The 24,981-nt window shown below is 62.3% G+C and overlaps 3 protein-coding genes across 9 annotated transcripts in view; 2 read left to right on the top strand and 1 right to left on the bottom strand.

The window, feature by feature from the left end:
* Positions 1-24,981, bottom strand: part of CHLSN (cholesin) — a 67,363-nt gene that overhangs the window by 20,593 nt on the left and 21,789 nt on the right. The window lies entirely within an intron of this gene.
* On the top strand, positions 1,265-13,142 carry GPR146 (G protein-coupled receptor 146). Of its 5 annotated transcripts, none has more exons than XR_011485359.1 (3): positions 1,265-1,367; positions 9,093-10,400; positions 11,300-13,142. XR_011485359.1 is itself a non-coding variant. In XM_070460610.1 (2 exons), the coding sequence occupies exon 2, from the start codon at positions 9,099-9,101 to the stop codon at positions 10,092-10,094; it is 996 nt and encodes a 331-aa protein (XP_070316711.1). In that variant the 5' UTR covers positions 1,265-1,367; positions 9,093-9,098; the 3' UTR covers positions 10,095-13,142. The 5 variants fall into 5 exon arrangements, 1 of the variants encoding a protein (XP_070316711.1); XR_011485358.1 differs by having other exon boundaries at positions 9,093-10,742; XR_011485357.1 differs by having other exon boundaries at positions 9,093-11,067.
* Positions 18,089-23,537, top strand: GPER1 (G protein-coupled estrogen receptor 1). Its single transcript, XM_070460608.1, has 2 exons — positions 18,089-20,033; positions 21,808-23,537. Exon 2 carries the CDS (start codon positions 22,027-22,029, stop codon positions 23,089-23,091), a length of 1,065 nt encoding a protein of 354 aa, XP_070316709.1. The 5' UTR covers positions 18,089-20,033; positions 21,808-22,026; the 3' UTR covers positions 23,092-23,537.

The raw sequence follows: 24,981 nt of genomic DNA, 5'->3' as shown, positions 1-24,981 counted from the left end.
GACTCCGCCTCCGCTCTGCCGTGCGGCCTCGCGCACCCTGGTAAGTTCTGAGCCTCAGTACAGTTCAAGAGGAGGAGGGTACTGTTTTCCACCAACAGTAAGGAATGGCTCCTCACTTTAACAACTCTAAGGTCAGCACGCTTCCTATGATGGACAGGATCAGACTGCTCTCGTACTGGTCCTTAAGTTCTGACGCACGCAGCACTGACGGGGTTTCAGACTTGATGAAAGGAGGCTCATACACCTTGAAAGGCTGCTGTGAGGGCCCAGAACAGAAACCTGCATCGAGCCTGTCCTCCTTCCCTGCCGGATGTCAGTGCCGGCTGACCACACCCCTGTCTTCCCCATGGCTGGATACCCACGGCCACAAGGACAGTGCTGGGGTGAGAAGCAGGTTACGGTAATGACAACAGAGCCAAGCGGCGGGTGGGGCCCTAGGGCTCTCCAAGTGGCTGTGACAGAGAGGGAGAGGCAATCTGGTGCCCTAGCTGACCGCCAGCTTCCCTCTCTGATCCGTGGTCAGGAAGCTGTCCTGTGAAGCAGGGTAGCCTAAGGAGCCCTGAGCCCAGAGAGCAGGACCCTGACACCACCTAGGGCCAGCCTCCGCCACGATGCTCATTTTTCCTGTTCCACCAGCCCCTGGTCTCGCAGCAAACCGGCGTTAGTGCTGCAACCCGAACACCTGGGTTGTCGGAAAAGAATGTTCTTAGCGCCGGAGCCAGAACGCGTCGCTAGGAGCACTTACAGCACAAGCCTTATAGCAGAGGAAACGGCCTTGTTCTTGTCACTTTTCCAACACCTAATTAGAGCAGCAGCTAAGGAATTAATTAGGCTGCAAACAGCGCACTGTCTCTTTAAATGGTTTTCCTGTGGACAGTTGTTTACAAAGAAATTCCTCAAGCCAGGAAGTGAGGGGTGAGCGTGGAGCCAGCAAACACACTTGGGGCAGAGGAGCAGGTGCGCCTGGCAGGCCCCGATTACAACCTTCGAGGGCGGGGTGTCTGTCCCCTGCAGATTAGAGCGCGTCTGACTCAGCGAGCCGGCCCGCCCGCGGACCTCGGCCAAGCGCACCGGACACCCGGCGGCCGGGGAGTCTGTCGGGGTGGGGGGACTCCGGGCGGGGCGGAGCCAGAGCGGGGCCGGGGCCAGAGCCAGAGCGGAGCCCGGGGTGGGCAGGCTCGGGGGCGGGGCCAGGGTCAAGGCGGAGCCTGGGGCGGGCGGGGGCCGTGCCGGGGGCGGGGCGGGCGCGGCGCGGTCACGTGTGTACACAGGCCCGCGCGGCGTGCGCGCCGTGAGCCCCGCCGACTCCCGGAGCCCGGAGCTGCCCATTCCCGCGACGACTGAGCGGCCCGCGGCCCAGCGAGCCGGTGAGTGGGCGCCGAACGTGGGGTGGGGGCGGTGGGCACACTCGGGGGCTCGGCCCGCGCGGGGAGCGGCGCGGGGACGCGGCGGCCAGTGCTCCGCTCCGACTCCCGGGTCCCCTCGGCCCCGCCCGAGCGCTGTCCCCTCCCGTGGCTGCCCTCCAGCCGCGCGGCGCCCGGCCGGTCGGGCCGCTGCCCTGCGGTCATTCACCTGTCCGGGCCGCTGAGAGCTGCTGGCCGCGTAGGCGGCTCGGCAGCACCACGGGCTCCTCACATGTCCTGCGGGGGGCTGACCGCCTGTTTCTGGGTCACGGTGGCTGTAACTTTCGTCTCTTTTATGATGACAAAATCTTGGGAAGTTCTGTAACAGCATCTAAATGGAGATATCAAGTGTCTAGGACACTTGATAAAAAGATAAAAACCCCTGGGGCTGGAGGCTCCTTCAAAACTTGAGAAGGCAGTGCCCCAGCCTCAGACCGCCCACTGACCTGGGACAAGAAACCCAACACCAAGCTAATGACAGGAGCATGGTGGCTGGGTTCTCTCAGTGGGACACTGGTCCCAGTCATCTAACCAAGCTTTGGGGGGACGGAGGGTGAGTCGGGACCTGACGCACACTTGCTTGGCAGCCCTGGGCCACCACATCTTGGCGGAGCAGCGGCCCCCTACTCCCCACGGTGTCCGTGGCGCCCGTGAGGCTGGCCTTGAGTCCCCAGGCAGCTAGCAGCCTGCTGGCCAGGCCTCTGCAGATACCAGTGCTTGGACTCGATGACTGACCACGCTCCTGGCTGCTCACACAGGATAGGGACCCGACACTCTGCAGTCTCAGCGGGGTCTTCACTGGGGCACCGGTCACTACCAAGAGGAGAAAGAGGCTGTAGTAGTAACTATGCCCTGGGGACAGTCACATGCTCCCTGGCCTGCTGGGTCTGGCGCTCCAAACTGGAACCTCTGGTATCTCGCTAAATGAAGAAAGCCTCTAGAGATAACAGGCTTTTAAAAATCATAGCTCCCATCTGGTGCATGCATACTGTGCCGAGTCATGGACAGGAAGCTGGGGCCCTGCCCTTGACCACTGCTGTCCTGACGCCGTGGGGGTCACAGAAACATCCAGAGGAGAGATGAGCCCAGCGTTCTGCATTGACTTGGGGTCCCTGGAACTCAGAAGCCCTGGCAGGTAGGTGATGGGAGAAAGGCACATTCGTCCACTGGACTTGAGTGGTGGGGTTTTAGGTTTGAACATAGCACTGCTTATCACTGTAGTTTAGTTGCCAAGTCATATCCCACAGCCTGCCAGGCTCCTCTTGTCCATGGGATTTCCCAGGCAAGAATCCTGGAGTGGGTATCCATTTCCTTCTCCAGGAGATCTCAACCCAGGGATCAAACCTGCGTCTCCTGCATTGGGAGTCAGGTTCTTTACCGCTGAGCCGTCAGGAGAGCCCTAGAGCTGCTTAAAGCTATTATATAGTGAAAGAGGGACAAACCTGCCAAGGTTCTTGCCAGCAAATATGCATCGTGATTCCAGGTGGGACAAGGGGCCAGCCACTTTCCGGGGCCTGAGAGGAAGGCGCTCCTTGGGGAGGCAGCAGCCACACCCTCCAGGCCCTGGGATGTCATCTGGAAACCTCAGCAAACAACTTGCCGCCTGGCCTTTCATGCCCCTGCAGCCCACTAGGGCCGTGTCCTGGGGGTGGGGCTGTCGTGCTCTGCCCGGGACAGAAGCGTGCTTCCTCCTTACACGGCGTGTGGTGCCATCTCCCCTCGCTGGCCGCCGCTGCTGCCCCTCTCAAGGCTGCAGCCGCTCGCGCACCTGGGCGGCAGCAGGTGTCCGTGGGGCCTCAGGCGTTGCAGAGCAGGGGAGTTCAGTGTAAGGAGTAGAAGTGAATTTTTGCTCTAATTTGAGATGCTGAAAATGCGATGCTGTCAAGGGGCAGAGTTCAGGTCCCTCCTCTGCCCCCCGGGGACCTGTGGACAGAACCCCCTTCGAGTGAGCAGCAGGACAGGGTGCAAAGGGTCAGCTGCTCTGTGCTGTCCCACAGGGGTCTCCTTCACCCCACACACGTGGTGGGAGGGCAGAGAGCACACAGGAGTTTCCCAGTTTTAATTAGAGCCAAGGAAGCAACTGTTACTATTAGACCAAGTGTAAGGAGCGAAAGTGACTGCTGGTTCCTCCCTTGGAAAGAACCACAGGCAGCGGTAAGGTCTGCGGCTCTGCTCCCAGTGCTCCCCCAGGTAACAGCACACGTGACAGGCTGGGCGGGGCCTGACCGGGTGCCCGCGGAGACGGGAAGTTCTCCGTCTGTTTCCCCTGCTCGCTGGAAGGAGCGCTAACCTCAGAAAATTAGCCAGGAGACAAAAAGGGAAAAAAGCCAAGGAACAGTGCTCCACAAGCAGGAGAACATGGGTCCATATTCTTCCAGGGAGACTCTGGGGCCTGGGGTGGGCCAGAACCTGGCCGGCTGCTCCCCCTGCCCGCAGCCCTTCCCAACTGGCGGGCGAGCCCATTCTCTTCCCGGGAGAACCGGAGACGCTGCCTGCTTCACGCTCACTGCCCTCTAATTCAGAACCTTAAAAAGCAACAGTCTACAAAAACCAAGACACCCTAAGTGTATGATAAACCGTTGCTTATCGCAGCCCAGGAAGGCACAGCGTCTGTGATACCAATCAGCATGCGTAAGCTCTCTATGTTGAAAACCTATGAAAACATCAGCTTTTCCGGAGCGTCTGGCTCCTACCAGCTGGATGTTAATTGCAGCCAGAGCCTCTGCCCATTATCGCAAAGGGAACAGACACTGAGGAGCCACTTTCAACGCGTTCTGATGGCTCCAGAGCGCTCGGCCGACGTCCAGGCACAGTACACGGCGGGTCTCCAGGACAGCGGCAGGCGGGCCGGGCCGGCGCCCACCAGGACACACTGCCCTGGCCTCGGGGCCCTGCGCCCACCTCCCAGCCTCTGCTCTGCCCGCCCTTCTGCCGGTGGGTCCTCGAGCTTGCCTTGGGGAAAGGCCCTTTGAGGCCATTTCGCAGGCTGCGGGACACCGGTCACGGAGCTCCCTCTCTGGGGTGCTCTGGGCAGGCGGGAACAGAGGTGCAGTAGGATGAGGTCGGCGACCTTGGATGGGAGTTAGCTGTGCTTCAGTCTGGCAGGCTGTGTGCCACAGGGTCGCTGGGGAGCCCCCGCCCGCCACTGCTCTGCTGCGCTTCTGGCACCCCTCTTTCCATGGAGATCACCATGCACTGTAGCCCTGCGTTTGGGCAAGGCTTTTCATTGCCTGTGGACATTCACTTTTCAAGGGTTAGTTTATACAGTTCTAGGCTCTTTTAAAAAAAAAAAGACCAAGAAGAAAAGATGCTGACATCTGGCCTCAAAATGCTTCCAGCAGCTAACCCAGGCGCGCGGTCCTTGCCGGCAGGGAATGAAAGAAGGGGTGTCAGTAAGCAGGGCGCCATCGGGGAGGACCCGGACCCCGTGGGGCTGGGACTCCACCTCAGCAAGCGCGGCTCCAGAGACGAGCTGCCTGTTCCTACAGCAGCCCTGGGGCCCCAGGCCGCTGAGCTGTGGCAGGGCCCCCTCCCCACCCCCGTGGGAATCTGCCCTTGGCCTGTGTCCCCCCACGCACTCCGCCCTCCCTCCCCCATCTCCTCTCCCCGCGCGGCAGCTGGCAGTCTGAGGGAGGCCACACAGCAGCGTAAATGTGTGGGAGGTGAGGACCCGCTGTTCCACACCCAGCACCAGGGAGGGCTGTGCTCACGGCCTCACCCCCTCACCCTATCCTCCCCACAGCCTGACTGGGGACCCAAGCCAGGCAGCTGCGGGCAGGGCGCCCGGGAGCCCCCACCAGGCAGCGTGCGCCCCTCCCAGGGGAGGTCTGAGTCGGTCCAGGGGGCGCGATCGAGCTGCTTCCCCAGAGGACAAGAGTGTAAGAGGCAGGCAGCCCTCAGTGCAGTGGGGCTTAGACACGCGCCCCCAGCCCAGTGTCCCCTCGAGTGCTGCGAGGCCTGGTCTGCCCAGCACGCTGGCTCGGGTCAGCACGGCCGGCACCCGCCCAGGCACCGAGGACGACACATCCCATGCCGGGAGCTCGTGCTCAGGCCCAGAGCAGAGCAGGGGCCACCTCCCCGATGCCACAGCAGCGCTGCCACCCTGTGCTCACGTCAGGGTCCGCCTGAGGGTCAGGTGCCCTCCCCAGGCGGGGCACCCTCTGCTCTGCCAGGCTGGCTGCTCTCCCTTCTCCAGTCCACTGCTGGGCCCAGGCGGTAACCGCCCTGGCCCAAGGCTGTGAAGACCTCTCCACTCCCTGGAACGAGACCAGCTGGAAGGCGGGCGCGTGGCAGTCCCTGGGGCCAGGCAGGGCCACTGCCCCAGGAACGCAATCAGAGACGACAGATAGACACTCAGTGTGGGGATGCAAGTCACCTTCAGTCACGTTCACCCCGTCGGGAGAGACGGGGCACGGTGACTGCCGGGCCACGACGACGACCAGGGAGTGAGCCAGGCTGCCGGAGCCCACCAGCCCTCCCCTCGGGCTGCGCGGCGCCAGGGCCGGGCAGTCCCACTGCTGGCCTCGCTGTGACACCACGCCACACGCCTGCACGCGCCCCTGCTCCATGGACAAAGGCTGGCCACAGGCCTGGCTGGGCACGCCCGCCACAGAAGAGGGACGCCCACGGGTGGGGGTCCGAGGATGAGGGGATGACTCCCACCAGACGCGCACACCTGTATGTCCCCTGGACCTGGCAGAGGGGGCAGAAGGCCTGGGGGAGGCGCGGGCCCGGCCCGGCAGAGGCAGGGGTTCTGGGCAGAATCAGGCCCTGGCCAGGCTGGCAACATGGGAGTCCTGGAGGGCCCTGGGGCAGGGCCCCTGATGCCCTGTCGGATGAAGGGGCCGTGGACAGCATCTTGCACGGACGCGGCTGGTGGGGCCGCTGCCCAGGGAGGCCCCACCATGCACGGGAGGAAGGTGGCCAGGCCGGCCGGGGCACCTGCAGGCAGGTCTGCAAAGGTGTGGACAGGCCGCTGGGTGGGCAGTGGGCGGGGGTGCTGGTGGGAGGGGCAGGAGGGGAGCTGGGAAGCCCGCGCGGCAGTGGGCAGCTCTGACCCGTGTTGTCAGGATGGCTCTGGGGCAGGGTGATAGGGTTAGGGTTAGCCTGGACAAGGCCGTGGGGCTCCTGGCCCCGCCTGCCCCCCGGAGCTGGTCAGAGCTGCAGCGGGTGACAGGCGGCCCAGGTGGTGTTGTCAGCCCTGCCATGCGGGGACAGCGAGGGCCCATGGCGCCAGCAAGGCTGGGGGTAGGGCTCGGCCGCTGAGGGCCCACCTGGCCTTGCCTCCCGCCCCTGGGGGGAGCCAGGACCACAGAGAGCCCTGCCTGGAATCTTGGTCTCTGGCTGCCGTCCAACTTCCCCTTTCTCAGGAAGGAAGTGAACAGAGAGCTGGTAACTGGAAAGACAGCCCAGCCCAGCCCAAGCCAGTGTGGTGGGCGGGGGCCACCATTGTTCTCAGGCCCCCTCCTCACAGGGCCTCGGGGGAGGGGAGCCTGTTCCCAGACTCCAGCAAGCGCAGAGCCAGAGCACAAAGGGAAGTGGGGTGACTCGGGAGGCGGGGGCGGGGATCCGCAGGGGCAGCACAGGGACCCTGGACACGGAGGGACGCCAGTCAGAGGCCTTGCGCTTTGGCCAGCTGCCCCACAGCTGGGGTGGGCAGACACTCCCAAAGTGACAGCTGCTGACGGCAAGTCTGGGGGTGCTGGGGCGCAGCTGCTGTTCCGGGTCCCCGAGAGCCTGTGGGCACCACCCTCCCAGTAAGCGTCTCGGTGCCTCGCCCCTGCGTTGGCAGTCTGCCTCCTGCCCTTCTCACCCGCGCCCCCACGCGGTGAGGGGAAAAACGCCAGGCACCCCCGACAGGCGTCCCCACCCTGGCCCTGTGTGACACCTGGAGACAAGGGGTCTCCGGGAAGAATCCGGGGACAAAAAGCGAAGATAGGCTGAAAGCAAAGGAAACTGGCACTCGTAGCTCGTGAGCTGCCTCTGAAGTCAGCCGTGTCCCCAAGGTGGATGCCGACAGGATACGCAGAGCTGTCTGTAGTTTGTGGGCATAAGTTCCAGGTTCTGTGTGTATGAGCTGCCAGAAAACAGCAACTCAGGTGGGTTTTTAATTTAAAACCCAGCACTGACCACAGAGACACCACAGTCCCTCTCAGGCCAAGCAAGCTGGCCATTTAAGCATGTGAGCTCTTGAAAAAAGTTCTGAGCAGATTTGCTCCGTGTGACCACCTCCCAAGAACCGCGCGGATCTCCAGCAGGGCAGGGCCCCCCAGCGCGACCCCTGCCTCCCTCACTCTGCCCCCAGGCCTGTGGGCCCTCCAGTGCCCACCCAACATCACAGAGGGCCTCCCCTGGCCGAGCCTGCCTTCCAGGTGGGTGGAAACCACCAGGAGGGGCAGGCGCAGCAGGAGACCCCCGCCGGGCCACAGGGGAGCCTGTGGGCAGGGTGCCCATCCCGTGTGCCGGCCCTTCCCTATACAACCCTCAAGGTTCCAAACTGCCTGTAAACAGACAGGAGGCACAGCTGCACCTGCCTAGGGAGGAGGGGCACCGCGGGAACCAGGAGGCGGACGCGCGCACACCCACCCCTCGCCGAGGAGCACTCCGCACGGGGAAACAGGATCCCAGCGAGGCAGGAGGGGAGGGACTGAGGCCCGGGAGCCGGGCCAGGCGCCTGCGCGCGGGGGGCGGGCTGGTCAGGCACGGACAGGATGCTCTATGGACCAGCATCCCGGCCCAGCACCACCCAGGCCTCAGCTCAGCGCGCAGGAGCCTGCCGGCATTCAGGAGGGAAACGAGCAGCGGATCAGCTAGAAGAGGATGGACGAGGGCTCCGAGGACCCCTCAGGCCCGGCCCTGCTTGGGGCTCCTGCCGGCACCCTGGACCTGGGAGGCCAGGGTCTTCCCCAGAGGGTTGCTGGCCTCGCTCTGAGAGCAGGAAGCCCGGTGGGCTCAGAAGACGTGGAGTGGAGGACCCCTCCCCCGCCCCCGCCCCAGGACTCACGTATATCTCAAGAAAGTCTATTCTTCCCTTACCACCAAGGCGCCTCCGCCGGCCAAGGCCCACCCAGACCTCAGCGCACGCCCGCCCCGACCCCTCCAGGCTGGGAGGGAGGAAACGGGAAGGACGCCCTTCCCACCCGCCTTGCACCAGGTGCACGTGCAGACCACCTCCGGCCCCTCCCCAGGGCTCCAGCGGCAGCTGGGCTTCAAGACAGGGGTGCCGGTGCTCTGGCGCGGCATACCAGCGCTGCCCAAGCGGCGCGAGGGAGGCGGGTTGCTGGGCACAGACGCAGGGTGGGGAGGGGTGGGGTCACAGGATTCGGCAGTCACTGAAAGCAAGGAAGGATGCGCCCAGCAGGGCTGCCGCAGCCTCAAAGAGGCTGAGGATCCCGCGAGGAGGGCTGCGGGGCCAGGCCTGGGGTCCACACCCAGTCACCCCCCCCCTCCCCCCGGCCTTTTTCACGTGGCCCAGGCGCCACAAGGTGGCAGCAGACGCCTTACGGCTCCAGGGCTGTGGGTTTCCCGGCAAACAGGGTCAAGGAAGCCCACTTGGCTTTTAGGGCCGTCACAGCTTCCAGCGAAGGCGCCTTCAGTCGCAGAAAACATGCGCAGCCCCGTTTCCAGCCGGCCTCTGGGGCGGGGGCCGCTCTGTGCTCGCGAAGGACTCACGCGCTGCTCTCCCCACAGCCCGCCATGTGGAGCTGCCCGCTCAACAGCACCGGCGGCGACGACCCGCTGCCCTGCCTGCACGTCCAGCGGGCGCTGTCCGCACTGTCGCTGCTCTACCTGCTGGGTGGCGTCCCCCTCGGCCTGGGCTACAACGCGCTGCTGCTGCTGGCCAACCTGCACGACCCGGGCGGCATGACCATGCCCGACGTCTACTTCGCCAACATGGCGGCGGCGGGGCTGCTGCTCTGCGCCCTGGCGCCCGCGCACCTACTGGGCCCCGGCACGACCGGCGGGGCCGCCTGGGACCTGGGCAGCGAGGTGCACGTCTCGCTGCTGGTGCTGTTCAATGTGGCGGCGCTGGTGACGCTCTACTCCACGGCACTGCTGGGCCTGGACTGCTATATCGAGCGCGCGCTGCCACGCACCTATATGTCCAGTGTCTACAACACCCGGCACGTGTGCGGCTTCGTCTGGGGCGGCGCCCTGCTCGCCGGCTTCTCCTCCCTGCTCTTCTACATTTGCAGCCACGTGGCCGCGAGGCTGGTGGAGTGCTCGCGGATGCGGGACGCGGCGGCGGCCGACGCCATCATGTTGCTCGTCGGCTACCTGGTGCCCGGCCTGGCCACGCTCTACGCGCTCGTGCTCCTGGCGCGGGTCCGCAAGGAGGACACACCGCTCGACCGGGACGCGGGCCACCCGGACCCCTCGGCGCACAGGCTGCTGGTGGCCACCGTGTGCACGCAGTTTGGGCTCTGGACGCCCCACTACCTGACGCTCCTGGGGCGCACGGTTTTGGCAGCACGGGGGAAGCCAGTGGATGGGCACCACGTGGGGACGCTGCTCCTTGCCAAGGACCTGTCCAGGTTCCTGGCCTTCGCCAGCAGCGCTGTGGTGCCGCTTTTGTACCGCCACCTGGACAGAAACTTCCCCGGCAAGCTCCGGAGACTGATGAAGAAGCTGCGCCGTGGGCACCGGAGCTGCTCCCCGGACCAAACGGGGGCACAGCCGGTGACGGCATAGACCCAGCGGGGGCACAGCCAGTGACGGCACAGACGCTGCTCCAGGGACACTGCCGGGGGCGGGGCGGGCCGCACTGGCCGGAAGCACAGCCCGCGGTGATCGGTCCCCTGTGCCCGAGGCTCGCTTCCTCCTCCCAGGTCAGGCGTCCAGGAGACGACGCTGACTCCAGCCCCTGCTCCCTCGGCCCCTGGAGACAGAACCAGGCGCAGCCCCATGGAGCTCCCCAGGCGCCCTGTGTGAGGATGGGCTGTGTCCTCGGTGCCCGGCCGCCCTTGGGTGTGCTCGTCTCCTGCACACAACTTTCAGGTCCGCGCCCGCAGCAGCCTGCTTCCCCTCAGGCGCAAATGAAGTAATGAAAACCTAACGCCAGTATTTATACTTTGTACTGTTAAAATACTAGCCCCCCCCCCTTGTTTTATGAAGAGACGTTTGATAGGAAAGTCAGAAGGTATTAAAATGAAGGAAACTCCAACACACTCGGGTGGCGGGCCTCGCGACCGCAGGGCAAACCAGGACTGCAGGCTTCCTGGGGTGCGTGGGCCTGGCGGGAGGGGTCGGATGGGGCGTCTGCGGCTGCCAGGTGTGCCCCTGCCGGCACTGGTCCAGGGAGAGTCTGTCCTGAACGACTCCCCAAAGTGTGCACCAAAGGTAAGTGTCAATAAGGTGAAGGGAGGAAAACGCTGTTAGGATTTCTAACCCTGAAAACAGGGGCCTGCCCACAGGAAAGATGGATCTGCGCGGGCGGGCTCACGGGGCTGCAGGGCCCCGGACAGGCGGAAGATGCAGTCTAGACAACCCAACCAGCCTGGGGTGCCGAGCCCGCCCACCACCCCTCGCCCTCTCCCGCACCCTGCCTTCTGTGTCAGCTGTAGGGGCGTGGTGGCGCCTCCCCTCCCCTCCTCACGTCTTCACGAAGAAATCACAGCCCCCCAACCCAACGCTGTTCTGAACCCAAAACACCCTAAAAGCAAAGGTATGTTTCTCAAGGCTGCAGTCTGGGTAGGACACCTTTCAGATGAAATATGAATGGGATGCTGGGCGCCACCCCCGCCCGGCTGCTGCCATAAACACACGCTGCCCAGGGCCAGGCTGCTGTTCTCGGCGGGTCTGTTGGGAAAACTGCCCCAGTGGCCCCCTTCTCTTGGGAAGTCGAGCCAAGAGAGTGAGGTGCATGCTTTTCTACCTGCAGACTGATTTCCTTCCAGGCTGGAGGCCTATGCAGAACTACGGACACACGCTGGACTCAGGCTGCAGTAAGCCTTGGGGGACAGAGCAGCAGGAACTGGTGAGGTCTCTGGGCGCTCCTGGCGGTGACGAGCACAGATGCCGGCTGGCTGCTCCACGGTCCCAGGGCCTGGTAGGAGCTCTCCTTAAATTCCAGGGCCTCAGGCGGATGCCTCCCGCTCTCCCAGCACGTCCCCCCATGGGGACCCCGAGACAGCAGCAGCCGTGCTGAGGGGGGCTGGGTGCCCTCCTCAGGGTCCCAGAGCCAGTGCCACCTAGGGGGAGCAGGAGCCCGTTGAGAAGCGGCTGTGCTCCCGTACCAGGGGTTCCTTGGAGAGGGTGAGCCCCAAGGGCCCAGATCTGCCTGCAGCCCCACCCCCACCCCTCAGCCCATCTGGTTTCCCCCACACAGCGCAGGGGGCCTAAAATCACTTATTTCAGTTTCTCAGTGGCTCTGGTTGCAAGCTGACTGGTCTCCAGGGGGGAGGGTGTCACACGGTAGCAGCCACACGTTTCTGTCCTGTGTCCACCTCTACTTCTGACAGATGATGAGCCGGGGTCTCGGTACAGACCCCTCCACTCCTGCTGCTGCTGCGTTCTGAAGCCCCCTATGCCCCCCAACTAGAGGAGCAAGCCCAGCTTCGCCTCAGCCACTAGCATCTCAACAATCTACTTTCCATGGACGTTGGCTTGACAATCTCATGCTGAATTCTGGGTCACTTCTTGCTGCCCCAGTATGTTTGATTCCTAGTACTCCTGCCACGGTTGCTAAAAAATTGAATGAATTTTGAACCATTTCAATGAGATCAGGCAGGTTTGGGATTGTATGGCCGTATATAGACTTGAGGCATTTAGAAGAGAATGAGGAGCTATTTGGAAAATGTAGGGGGCAGACTGTGCACTCTGTCCTTTTTCTTTAAAAAAAACCTCCATTAGTATGTATATATTTTGACTGTGTGGCATGTGGGATCTTAGCTTCTGACCAGGGATCGAACCCACAACGCCTGCATTGGAAGCATGGAGTCTTAACCACTGGACCACCAGCAAAGCCCTTGACCGGCTTTAATGACCTTATTTCTGTCAACAGACAAACTCACTGATGTTACCATGCTTCATGACTCAGGATCCCCAAAGCTGAATTTAACCTTGGGTTTATTTCATGAAGGTTATAAAACTTACTCTAAGAAACTAGGTCTTTTGCTAATTGTGGCAGATGTTATCAAGAAGTCAGGACTTCCCTGGTAGCGCAGTGGGTAGGAAGCCTCCTGGCAATGCAGGGGACACGGGTTCGATCCCTGGTCCGGGAAGATCCCACGTGCTGCGGAGCCCCTGGGTCCATGGCCACAACTACTGAGCACCTGCTCTGGAACTGGCAAGCCGGAATTCCTGAGCCCTCGCGCTAGGCCTACTGAAGCCTGTGTGCCTGCAGCCCGTGCTCTGCAACAAGAGTAGCCCCCACGACGAGGGGCCCGTGTGCCACAACCGGGGAGCAGCCTGCTCACCAACACTAGGGAAAAACGTGTGTGCGGCAGCGAAGGCCCAGCACAGCCAAGACTAACATAATTTTTTTAAAAATTAAAAAAAGTCAAACATTTGTTTCTTTATATAAAGGACCTGACAAAGGACAAACCAGGAATAAGTCACTAAGATGCTAAATTACACATCAAGTTCTTGTAGTTAAAATCAGTCGGGAAATGTGGGGGCCTCTCGTTTCTAACCCATTACATCTGCCCAGATGGCTGGAGTTGCTGCAGGTGTGTCTGAGAAACTGGGGAAGAAAACCCACACGTTTGAAGATTAAATTACTTGATACTTATTAGCCAATTTCTGGATTCTAATGTGTGTGTTTCCTGGGATATGCGACATGTCAGCTAAACAGCACACAGACGTATCACAAAACAAGTCTTTCCCCTCACGAGGTGAACAAGCTCCGGCGTTTTTGGTTACTCCGCAGCTCCTCCATGCTGGCAGGGCTGACCCTGCACCATGCGGGTCTTAATTCCGACGCGGATAAGCCCCGAGCTGTCCGAGGGCCCACGTGTGTCCACGGGCCTGCTGGTGGGTGGGTCCCACACAGCCGAGGGGGGCAGGGCTCCGGGGGGCGGGGGGCTGCTCACACGGCTGTGCCCTCCGTCAACACCGCTTGTGCGGGACACAGGACCAGGCACTCCCTTCCTGCGTGTGGGCTTCCCAGCTGTTCCACGGGTGGCAGAGGGAGGGTCACGGCCAAACCGCCCGCCCCCGCCACCCCGAGAGTCACCAGGCAGGAAGCCGATGGGGATTCGGATTCCAAGCGGGCTGACAAGCGGCTCAGTGACCGCGGGCGCGGAGCGGGCGTGTTCGTGGGGCGCCCTCCGGTGGCCGCCGCGGCCCTCCACCCTGCACGCAGGTAGCGGCTTACTAGCACGCAGGTAGCGGCTTACTAGCACGCAGGTAGCAGCTTACTAGCGCGCGGCGCCGACTTCCGAAGAGGCCCCGCCGCTCACGCGTCCCGTCCAGGGGTTTCTTTCAGAAGCCGAGCTGTGTGGACTCCCTGGCCCAGGATCCTCGGGGCCTCGGAGGCCACAGCAAATCCCGCCTTTACAAGACAGGCCCCCAGGGTGTGCCGTGGAGGCGCGCTGCACGCCCGGGCGCTGCACACACCGGGCGCTGCAGGGAGCGCACACGCACGGCCCCGGGTCACCGAACCCACAGGGCGCTTCGCGGCTCTCAGGAGGCAGCCGGCTCCACGTGCAGTCTCTGACCCCCAGTCGCCTCACTAACGCAGCGCACTGCCCCCTGGGCAGAGGAGCAGAGACCCATAGGAAGGCAACTGCGGGCGTTAACCCACTCAGGCGGAGCCTGCAGGGGCCGACCTGCAGGTGAGCACCACCCCGCCCGCCCCGCTGCCTCCACAGCCCCAGGGCCCGGCCCGGCCCGCCCGATAGGTGCAGGGCCGCATCCCCCGCACTCTGCCACCGTGTAGCTGGACGGGGACCTGCCTCACCCGGGCCCTCGGCCCCCACAGGGGCCCGCAGTGGACACACCCGCAGGCAGCAAGGCCCTAAGAAGCCAGTTATGCCGGCGGGCACAAGAGGGGCAAGGGGCCGGCTGAGAGCAAAGGGCTAGGACGCCGGGTGTCCCCCACGCCAGCAGGCTGGTGGGACACGCGCTGGGCTCAAGGCTACACCCCCGAGTGCTGAGGCCCGTCAGTACACAGAGCCCGGGAGGGCGGTAGAATCTGAGCTGGCGGAGACCACAGGGCCGCGCCGTGACAAGCACCCGCAGGAGAGGGGCGCCCACTATAGGCAGGCGGAGGGGACGCAGAGCCACCGGGACCAGCGGACCTCAAAGTGTCATGCTCGGATGGAGAGCCAAAACCGAGACAAGAGCCCACGGGAGGGGTGGTGGGTAGCCAGGAGCCACGATGTCCGCAGGACTCTGGAAGCCGGGAAACCCGCAGGCCTCGGCAGCACCCCTGGCCGGGAGGAAGCCAGGCAGGCTCCAAGGAGCTTGAGAAGAGGCAGCAAGCCGGGATGCTGCCCACCCGAGCCCCACACAGACCACCCGCCTTCGAGCCCAAGGAAGCAGTCCTGGTGAGCTGGGCCGGCTTCCCAGACCCTCTCAGGACTATTTCAGGAGCCGTGGCCGATAGCCACAGGAAACACAACATCCTCGTGGCCCAGGCTGCTGAAGCTCTCGGGACCCTGAGGCTGGACCTGCCGGGCAGCCCTTTGGCAAGGCTGAGGGAGGGGCCCCAGAAGGCCCAGTCCTTGGCCTGAAACTGGCACCAGAATAAGCCAGGGGGGCCGTCTCCTCAGGAAATTCCGAGCCTCATGTGAGAGCTTCCGAGCAAGGGTTCAGGCAGGTGGGCCGGTGGACAGCCACGCGGGAGGGCTCTGGCGGCTCCACACGCTGACGAGGCTTCCCTGAGAACCGGCCAGCCCGCCCTTAAAAACTCACCTGAGAAGAGGAGACTCGTGTTCAGGTGAAAAACCCACTTGCAGGTTCTGATGGCAGCTCTGCCTCTAGACAACAAACCCAGAACGGACCCAACAGCACTCCAGCCAGCCACCCATCCACATTGCGAGTCCTGCAGGGCATGTTGCCGGGCAGCCTGGATGCCCAGCATCTGAGGTGGGTCACGCTTACAGGGCGGATGCCCTCTGACCATGGACCCCACCGCAGGCATGTCCTGAAACACCAGTGACCTGGCGCCATCAGGAACTCCCAGCTCAGCATGGGGGGTCAGGCCTGCACCAGCGTGCAGCCAACTCAGTGAAAGCAAGTCGCTCAGTGCTGCCCGACTCTTTGTGACCCAGAATTCTCCAGCCAGAATACTGGAGTGGGTAGCCTCTCCCTCCTCCAGGGGATCTTCCCAACCGAGGAATCAACCCAGGATCTCCTGTATTGCAGGCGGACTCTTTTACCAGCTGAGCCACAGGGAAGCCCCCTCAGCTCAGAGCAAATCTACGGAGAAAGTGTGACCAAGGCATCTGTCTGCACGGGTGCCCAACTCCCGAGAGCCATGCCCCTCTCTGCCCCCCTTTTCCTCGGGGGTGGGGAGGGGAGCCCACCACAGCTGCAGTGGAGGCCAGGCTATGAGCGGGTGGGAGGGAGTGCAGGGAACTGTGGGTGGTTTCCTGAGAGCATCTCAGCGTCTCCTGTTACCGTTCCAAACTCTCGCGGAAGTGGAGGTGAGGAGAGAGCTGGTTGGCCTGGCCAACGAGGTGGCTGTCACCAGTAAGGTGTGTGCACCAGATTCCCACTGGGAGGGGGGCTCGAGGCCCCTGGACCCACCACTCTGCACCGGGAAGCCCCCCAGAGCAGGGACTGAGGGAGCAGGACACTGCACCCCGGGTGGACCCCCCCCACCTGGGTCTGAGGGTGGTTGAGGCCACAGACTCTCCCATCCGCTCACAAGCCTGAGGCCAGGAGGGAGCAGAGCACTCCCCTGCGGGCCAGCGGGACATGGGGCCAGCGCACCCAGTGCCCACCCCAGGCAGGGGCTGTTCCTGCATCCACCACGCAGATGGGGAGGCTGGGTCCTGAGTTCAGGGGACCTTGGCCACACCAGGACACCAACTCCCATCTGCGGACCCCGCTGCCTCCCACCAGACAGCCCACCGCGTGGGGAGAAACATGATGTGGTGAAGCCGGGGCTCCTCTAGCCCCAGGAAGGCCCTGGCCTCGGACAGAAGCCCTGACGCAGGAAGAAGCGGTCCTTGGGCTGTCCCATCAGGTCCGAGGCTGGAGGCCAGGAGACACTGTGCAGCCAGGTTCCCCCGGGTGCCCTCCTCCCCACCCTGCCCCAGGCTGCGTGACAGCTGAGGGCTGCAGCCGCGGGGCCCTGCTCACACCACCAGTGGAGACCACTGCGCAGGCCCCAGGGGCTGAAACACCGATTGCTGTGCGATCGGCCAGGATGGCCTGCTGATGCCGTCTTCCGACCTTGCCTTGACGTTCACGAGGTCTTTTCTTCAATTTGCCTTAATTAAAGAGACAGGCCAACTCGCTTCCTCTCAGTCTGGTCATCCGTCTTAATTCTGACGTTCCTCAGCACCCGGGCAATCGCTCATGGCCTTGAGCATCGGCACATGGAAAACGTCACCGCGGCTCTCGGACCAAAGGAGCCAGACAAGGGCCCGGGAACCAGCGGGTCCAGACCACCGGCTCCCATGCGCGGGGCGTACAGCGGCGTCAAGACGCGGGCCCGGCTCACCATGGGCCAGAATAACGCCAGCAAGTCGAGGCAAACACACACCACGCAACGTGCACGCAGGGCGTCGGCGTCACACACGCACGTATGGGCACGTGTGACAGGCACACGTGTGAGCTACAGACAGCGAGGAGAGCCACGGCAAACCCACGGGTGCAGAGGAGCAGGCGGTCCCGAGGCGCGGCCTGCGCCCGACACACACGCAGGCTGCGGTCACCGCGCGCCTCTGCCCGGTCTGCCTTTCGGCCTTCGGTGGAAACAGTTTCCAACTTGATTGCCTTAAATTTCCTCTGAACACACAGCAGTGTTCTCTCCCCACTTAAAGTTTGAGGAGCGGGGACATTTACATGGAAACAAGGTGATTTTCCGGCGGGCCGACCTACGCCTGCGCAGTTATTTAAAGTCTTCCTCCAGGAGGGCAGAGCGCCCACCCCGAAGAGAGGCCGCAAGGGTCAGAATTTCTCTGGGTGCAAAGGCGGTGACACCCGGCCCCGAAACCACTCACGTTGCGGCTGTCAGTCCCCAAAGGCAGACGCCCGGCTGAGAACAGCAGGGTTCGATCGGGCTGGAAATCGTGACGCTGGAACGCCACCCTGGAAACCTTCCGGGGACCCCGCCCTGGCGCACCCGCGGCAGGGTGGGACTCAAAGGCACTTGTCCGTCCGTCAGTCCATCAGCACGGGGGGCGGGGCGGGGTGGAGAGGATGCTGGTGGAGGCCGGGGTCCCTGTACCCACCCTGCTCTGGTGCCACCTGGCCTGAATCTTAACGGACTCATCACTTCCCAGGCCCACCCAGTCACCCCGAGAACCGGGTGGGGCCCAGAGGCCTCCCTAACTCGGGCAGCCCGGCCCTCCCCCACGCAGCGCGCGCACAGCATCCCATCCACGGGCGCGCTCGACCGTGCAGCTCTGCCCCCGGCGCAGCGGGTCGGTGGCGCAGCGAGCGCCACGGAAGCGCCCGCTCAAGGCTGGGTGTTCCCGGTTACAGACGCTCCCCACGCCTCACAGGAGGCCTGCGCGCAGGAATACCGATGGGGCTCGACGGCCTGACGACGCGGGGCCGGGCCCTCATACTCGGCAGCAGCAGGAGGGGAGACGCCTACCCATTTGCGGGCACAGGAACAGGGGGTCTGTGGCCCGGCAGCCCCAGCTGTGGCCCGGCAGCCCCAGCTCTGTCCCGACGGTGAGCCCGGAACCCTGGCCCATGGACCCCTGAACTCAGGACACACGGGGTGTTGTGCTCAGGTCGTGAAGCGGGGGCTGAAGGCTGTGTTCCCGCCAGGAGGGAGCGGCCGTGCGGCAGTGACGCGGCTCGGCTATTTCAGGGCCTGAATTTGTGCTTTATTTATTTAACTCGAGAGGAAATTGTACTTTCTCATGACTCATTTCTCTCAAGATGGCGTCTCCAGTATTCCTAGTGCAGAAACCATCCTGTGTGCAGCTGGCCAAAAATAGGTCTAAGATCAAATCAACCCCATTTATGTTATTGGGCCATCCTTTAGAAGGTGAACCTATCAGAAGCACAGCTGGGAACGAACCCTGAATATCAGGATTTTTCCATAAAAAATTCAACACAGTATTCTGCTGAAAATAGGTGCGTGCCTGCTAAGTTGCTTGTCATGTCTGACTCTGTGACCCGTGGATTATAGCCCGCCAGGCTCCTCTGTCCACGAGATTCTCCAGCCTAGAACACTGGAGTGGGTCACCATGCCCTCCTTCAGGGGATCTTCCCGACCCAGGAATCGAACCCACATCTACTGTATTGGCAGGCGGGTTCTTCACCATTAGTGCCACCTGGGAAGCCGCTGAAATAGGAACCTCTCCTAAAACATACACCTGAAGGATGTCACGTCAGCATCACTCCAACACCTTGGAGCTCACTCCAGGATGCAGCACGTGGCGTGGGGCTGGGGACCCACCCGCATCCACAGTCCCTCCTGTCAGCAGCCCTCCGATTGCGGGAAGCATGCACACCACCCCAGGGCTCACACTGCAGCAGTCTGCCTCATTTGCCTGTCATCCAAAGACCACTCAGACTTCAGTCTCACAGCTTCAAAAAAAACCCAAAAGGTTAAAAAAAAAAAAAAAGACGACACCAAGAGGAAGATATGAGATGGGTTAAAATGCACTGTTGCTGAGAAGCACAGAACTCACGCCTGCAGACGCGGGGGCAGCTCGGCCAGCCTCTCCCAGCTGCCGGCAGGTGGAGCACGTGCTCGGTCGGCACTGGGACAGGTCGCGCGGGAGATTCGTGGCAGGAAGAGGGGTCTTCCGCAGCAGCTGCAGAACTAGCCCTCCAGGGGCTTCGGGAGCAGGCTTGGGGCAGGGGTGGGCTGGGCTGGCTCCTCTCCAGTAGGAAACGCTACCCAGCCTGGAATTCACTTGCCTGCCCACTACTCGCGGGTTTGCATTTTTGTCTACAAGTGTCTTGTGAGGTTCGTAGGTTAAATTCTCTATGCATAATTCACACACTACTCTCTAAACTTAGGAAATTTAGTGGTTAGTCTTAAAGGCAGTCTCTTGATAAAACAAGAAATAATACATAAGCTTTGACAAAGAATAATATTCTCTGAAAGATAAACAAGACCCACTTACAGTCCCTTCAAAGTTAAAAAGAAAAGTTTGTATCAGCAGATGAAGAAAAGCCAGTCAACTGTAAACTTCCAGGAAGATGCCTGGGGAGACCCAGCTCAGTGCCGCAGGGTGAGAAAAAGACCGGCACCAAAGGGGTTACGCCAGACTCGCGGGAGGTCGCAGGCAGCCTATAAAGCCTGCGGCCGCCAGGGGCAGGCCTGGACAGAGCAGGCGGGCGGGCTGGCCGAGGGCTGGGTGCCGCGGCTTCCTGCCCCTCCCCACTCCTCTCTGGAGTCCTGCGAAGGTCCTGATTCCACCCCAAGTCCAGAGTCAACTGCTGTTCCCCAGCAGGGACACATCGGGAGGCTGGCTGAGCCCCGCTCCCCGGGACAGGACAGGTCTGCTCAGAGCAACACACGTCGGGTGGCCAGAGGCGGCACAGGTAAGGGGGTCCCAGGCACCGGGATGGAAAGGGGCCAGGCGGCTGGGTTGGGCGGGCTGCCTGGGGTGGTGAACAGCAGCCAGGCCAATGTGGACAATCTGGGGCCCCCCCTGCCCCCAGGCCTTCAATACGGAGGCTCAGCAGGAAGGTTCTTTTGTATCATAGGACAGGGGGGATGGTGAACGGTTTTTGTCCTCTGACGGCCGGCACTTTCCTTTCTCCTTCAGTGAGGATGCCCACCAGCCTGAGGTTACTTTAATACGTAGAATACATAGCTAATAGATCTCCCTGGAAAAGGAAATGGCAGCCCACTCCAGTGTTCTTGCCTGAAAAATCCCATGAACAGAGGAGTCTGGCGGGCTACAGTCCATGGGGTTGCAAAGAGTCAGCCACGACTGAGCGACTCAGCACAACAGATCTCACAAGAACGTGGCTCATTTTTTTAGATCTGGACAAGTGGTGGCAATCTGAAACAAGACAAGGCCCCACTGTTTAACACTCACCTTTTTATCTGTAAATTCATGGCCAGGCTTCATGAGGAAAGTGTGTCAGCAACTGCCTGACGCCTGTCTTTCCTCAAGACCGGCACAGAAACAGCAGCGATAGTCAAGGGCGGGAGAGCACGCGGGAGTGCGGGTGTACCAAGGCTCTGCTGGCCTGGAACTTCTGGAGAATCAGCGCAAAGCTTTCCAAAATTCCCACATTAAGAGCAAAGCAAATACTCTAAGCAGCTTTTACAGAGAAACTTAAAAACAGAGGCTTTAAATATTACAGATGGGATCCGAGAACAATGGCGTTTATCTGGTTCAAATTGGGATTACCGACCAAAGACGACGAGAGAACACAGAACCAGCAGTAAGATCCAGTTTATCAACCCCAGAAGCAGAGGTTACTGAGTTTTTTAAAATAACTGACACCAGGGTCCTGATTTCTCTCTTTCCTTTTCTTGTTTTTAATGGTGTTTTCAAGCGCTCGCTCAGGAAGTGTCTGTTGCTTTGGCAACACTTTGGAAACGATTCCCAACCATCTTGCAGGTGAAGCGGAAACTCTCCAGGCCAGGTTGCTAGGGCTCCTCCCTCCTGCCCCGCTGCCTGGCTGCTTGCCCCCCCACCCCACCCCCAGCCCAGGACACCCAGATACCCCAGGCCCTGCCCAGAGGCCCAGGGAGCAGTGAGCAGAGCCCGTGTCCGTCTGGGTGCTGGCGGCCACCAGGGCAGGGCTGGCAGAAGCAGAGGTTCGGGAGGATTTCTCTCCCAGCCTCCAGGTCACAGCATTTCTAGGCTGCAAGGAGCAGTAAGGAGATATATTTGGTTTTACAATAACCAACAAAACAGTAAGACAAATTTTAGGTCCTGAAACAATGACCACTTTTTTTCATTTCATGTTATGAAAACAACTTTGTGTTTAGCACCCGGACTCAGGATCAGCCAAAACCACTGGATTCCTTCCACCTGGAGACTGTAGGAGCAAAGCGGGCTGCACCTTTGGTGCATGCTGGGTCATCCCCTCTTGTCCTCCTGAGGCTCACCCCACCCCCAGCCCCCCCCCCCCCCAATCCCGCCTCGCTCCCTCCTGAGCTGTGTCTGGCCGGCCTCAGGCCCACGGCTCTGGAGCCTCGGGAGAACCCGGGTGTTTTCTGCGTGTGACTCTCCTGCTCCAGCTCAGGGCTGGCCACCTTCCAGGCCGAGGGAACACACCCAGCCCTCCCGCGTGCGTGTGCTCCCCCAAGCCGGCATGCCCTGGCGCCTGCTGACCCTCTGCTCTTCCTTCCCAGGTGCCATGGAGTGAGCGCGCAGGCTCAGCGCGGACACGGACTGCAGCATCCGGCTGCACAGGCGCCCGAGGGAGACCTGCTCTGGCCTCACCGACGCCTGGCTCACTTCCAGGAGCGCCACCTCTCTTTCTCAAGATGCGTTTCCTGCTCTGCACGGGCTTCTGGGAGCCACGAAGCGCATCCTGAGAGCCCGGCCACTCCCGGCGTCCCTGGCTTGGCATGGAGCTGCCGCCGGGCGCCTACAACGACACGGCCGGGGGGCTGGAGCTGCCGCGCACGCTGGCCAACGGCTCCGCGGCACTCTCGGAGCGGCAGCAGTACGCCATCGGGCTCTTCCTGTCCTGCCTGTACACCATCTTCCTCTTCCCCATCGGCTTCGTGGGCAACCTGCTCATCCTGGTGGTGAACATCCGCTTCCGGGAGAAGATGACCATCCCCGACCTGTACTTCATCAACCTGGCGGCCGCGGACCTCATCCTGGTGGCGGACTCACTCATCGAAGTGTTCAACCTGGACGAGCAGTACTACGACATCGCTGCGCTATGCACCTTCATGTCGCTCTTCCTGCAGGTCAACATGTACAGCAGCGTCTTCTTCCTCACCTGGATGAGCTTCGACCGCTACCTGGCCCTGGCCAAGGCTGTGCGCTGCAGCCCGTTCCGCACGAAGCCCTGTGCGCGGCTGAGCTGCGGCCTCATCTGGATGGCCTCCGTGTCCGCCACGCTGGCGCCCTTCACGGCCGCCCACCTGCAGCGCAGCGAGGACGCGTGCTTCTGCTTCGCCGACGTCCGGGAGGTGCAGTGGCTGGAGGTCACGCTGGGCTTCGTGCTGCCCTTCGCCGTCATCGGCCTCTGCTACGCGCTCATCGTGCGCGTGCTGGTGAGCGCGCACCGGCACCGCGGCCTGCGCCCGCGGAGGCAGAAGGCACTGCGCATGATCCTGGCCGTGGTGCTGGTCTTCTTCGTGTGCTGGCTGCCCGAGAACGTCTTCATCAGCGTGCACCTGTTGCAGCGCGCGCCGCCGGGGGCTGCGCCCTGCCAGCGCTCCCCCCGCCACGCCCACCCGCTGGCCGGCCACGTGGTCAACCTGGCCGCCTTCTCCAACAGCTGCCTCAACCCGCTCATCTACAGCTTCCTCGGGGAGACCTTCCGCGACAAGCTGCGGCTCTACCTGGAGCAGAAAACCGGCCTGTCAGCCCTGAACCGCCTCTGCCACGCGGCCCTGAAGGCCGTGGTCCCGGACAGCGCGGAGCAGGCCGAGGTGAAGCTCAGCAGCACCGTGTAGGGGCCGCAGCGGGGGACGGTGCGCCCCGCGCGGCCCTGGGGCGTCTGTCCGCCGGCCGCTCCCACAGAACTGCCCCCTGCCTCCGGCACATGCTGGGCCCGGGACAGACGCTTCTGAAACCCCCAAGGAGAGCAGAAAGGAGAGCACCAGGATGAGGCAGCCTTGTTTCCAGGCGGACTTGCTGTGAACCCGCCATCTCGGGGACGGAAGGCGCAGGCTGACGTGACCTGGGGGCGTGGGGCGCGCTCCACGGCGGGTGTGCACCAGGCCCCCGCGCCTCCCTCCACACCTGGGGGCACCTCCTGAAGGGTGGGCCGCGGCAGGCGTGTGAAGAACCTGCCTCTGAAACACAGTGGTGACAGTGACGGCGTAGACTCTGTCCAAGAAAGAAACCTAACAAGTCCAGGGCTGTTCAGCCTTTTGTCAATAAAACTGTTGCCAACGCCTCTGAATTCTCCATCTAAGTGCTTTCCTGCGGGAGAGGGGGGCACTCAGCATCGGCCGTAGAGCCACCCCTTCCTCACTAGAGAAACACCCCAGGTCAGGAGGCCACCTCCCTGGCCAGACGACGCTGTCTGAGCCCTGGATGCTCCCAGAATGTGGAGGGCGCCCCACGCACGTTGCACACTCTGGGTGGGCACTGGGATAAGCTTCTTGGAGGGGCCTTCCCAGGAGAATGCTAGACGTTTAGGTGACAAACCCTGGAAAATGTTTAGGTGACATTAGATGAGCCAGTTTTAGTTTTAACAGTTCTTCATGGTGCAAACCTCCAAAGAGTCTTTGTCCCAAGCAAATACCTGCATTCACCAGGTGTCTCCAGTGACTCAGGCCCCACCAAGGCTCGCTTCCCCCGTGAAAGCCCATCGGAGGAGGTGAGTGCTCTTATCGAGCCCCCTGACCCTGGCAAGTCCCCGTCACAGGAGGAACCCCGGCACGGGGTACTCACTTACTCTTGTCCCGGCTGGGGGGGGTGGTGGTGGGCAGGGGCAGGGAGACAGCGTGTTAGAGAACCAGGCCTGTCCCGGGCCCTCTGGCAAACCCAGGACGTGTGCGGGCAGCCCCGAGTCTGAAGGGCAGGTACAGGCAGAGGCCCCGACTTAACCACAGGGCTCTTCCCAGACCCAGTGCTCTCAAGCCCCTTTCATGCGATAGCCTGGCACCCAGTCCGAAGGCAGAGCCACAATCTGCCCCCACAGGGTCCAGGCCTGGAGCTCACACCCGTCCTTCTCAGAGTGTTTGTCTGACAGCGGAGGCTGATTTAACCATTCTGGCAGGACAGGCACAGATATAATCAAGGCGTTCGATGGCTTTGCTGTTTCCTGGCACCCCCGCCCTCCCAGGCAGTAAGGCTCCTCACGGCCTGCCAGGAGCCCAGCAGTGGGGAGTGGCTGGCACAGAGGCCTGCTCAGCACCAGGCGTGACCTCCCAGAGGCCTGGGGGCTCTGTGACCTGCCCCCAGCCAGGCCCGCGCCCCTATGGTGGGAGGGCAGCACTCACGTCAGTAGAACCTGGGCTGTGCACCCACCCCATCGGCGGGAAGGCTGGGGCCTCAGCCACCTCCTGGCTGGCCCTTTGCCCCATGGTGTGGGGGAAACATCCCTGAGATGATCCTCAACCGTCAGGAATCGAGCACATTAGTGAAGCGCTGATTCCCAAGGCAGAGCTGCCATGGCAGAAGCAGACACGGGGGTGGGAACTGGGGCTGGACTTTGGCCCAGCATCTGTGGCAGCAATGAGCTTGGGGCGTGTGGTGTGGTGTGCGTGCTGGGTGTGAGCACGGTGTGTGTGGTGTGGTGTGCGTGCTGGGTGCGTCAGCCGGGGTGTGTGATGTGGAGTGTGTGTATGTGTGCATGTGGGTGTGGGCATCTGATGGGTGTGGCGTGCATGCGT

Source organism: Odocoileus virginianus, chromosome 33 (assembly GCF_023699985.2).
Source record: "Odocoileus virginianus isolate 20LAN1187 ecotype Illinois chromosome 33, Ovbor_1.2, whole genome shotgun sequence".
NCBI classification, from domain to species: Eukaryota; Metazoa; Chordata; class Mammalia; order Artiodactyla; family Cervidae; genus Odocoileus; species Odocoileus virginianus.
Note: the sequence above shows the minus strand (reverse complement) of the source record. Positions and strands in the feature narration are given on the sequence as shown.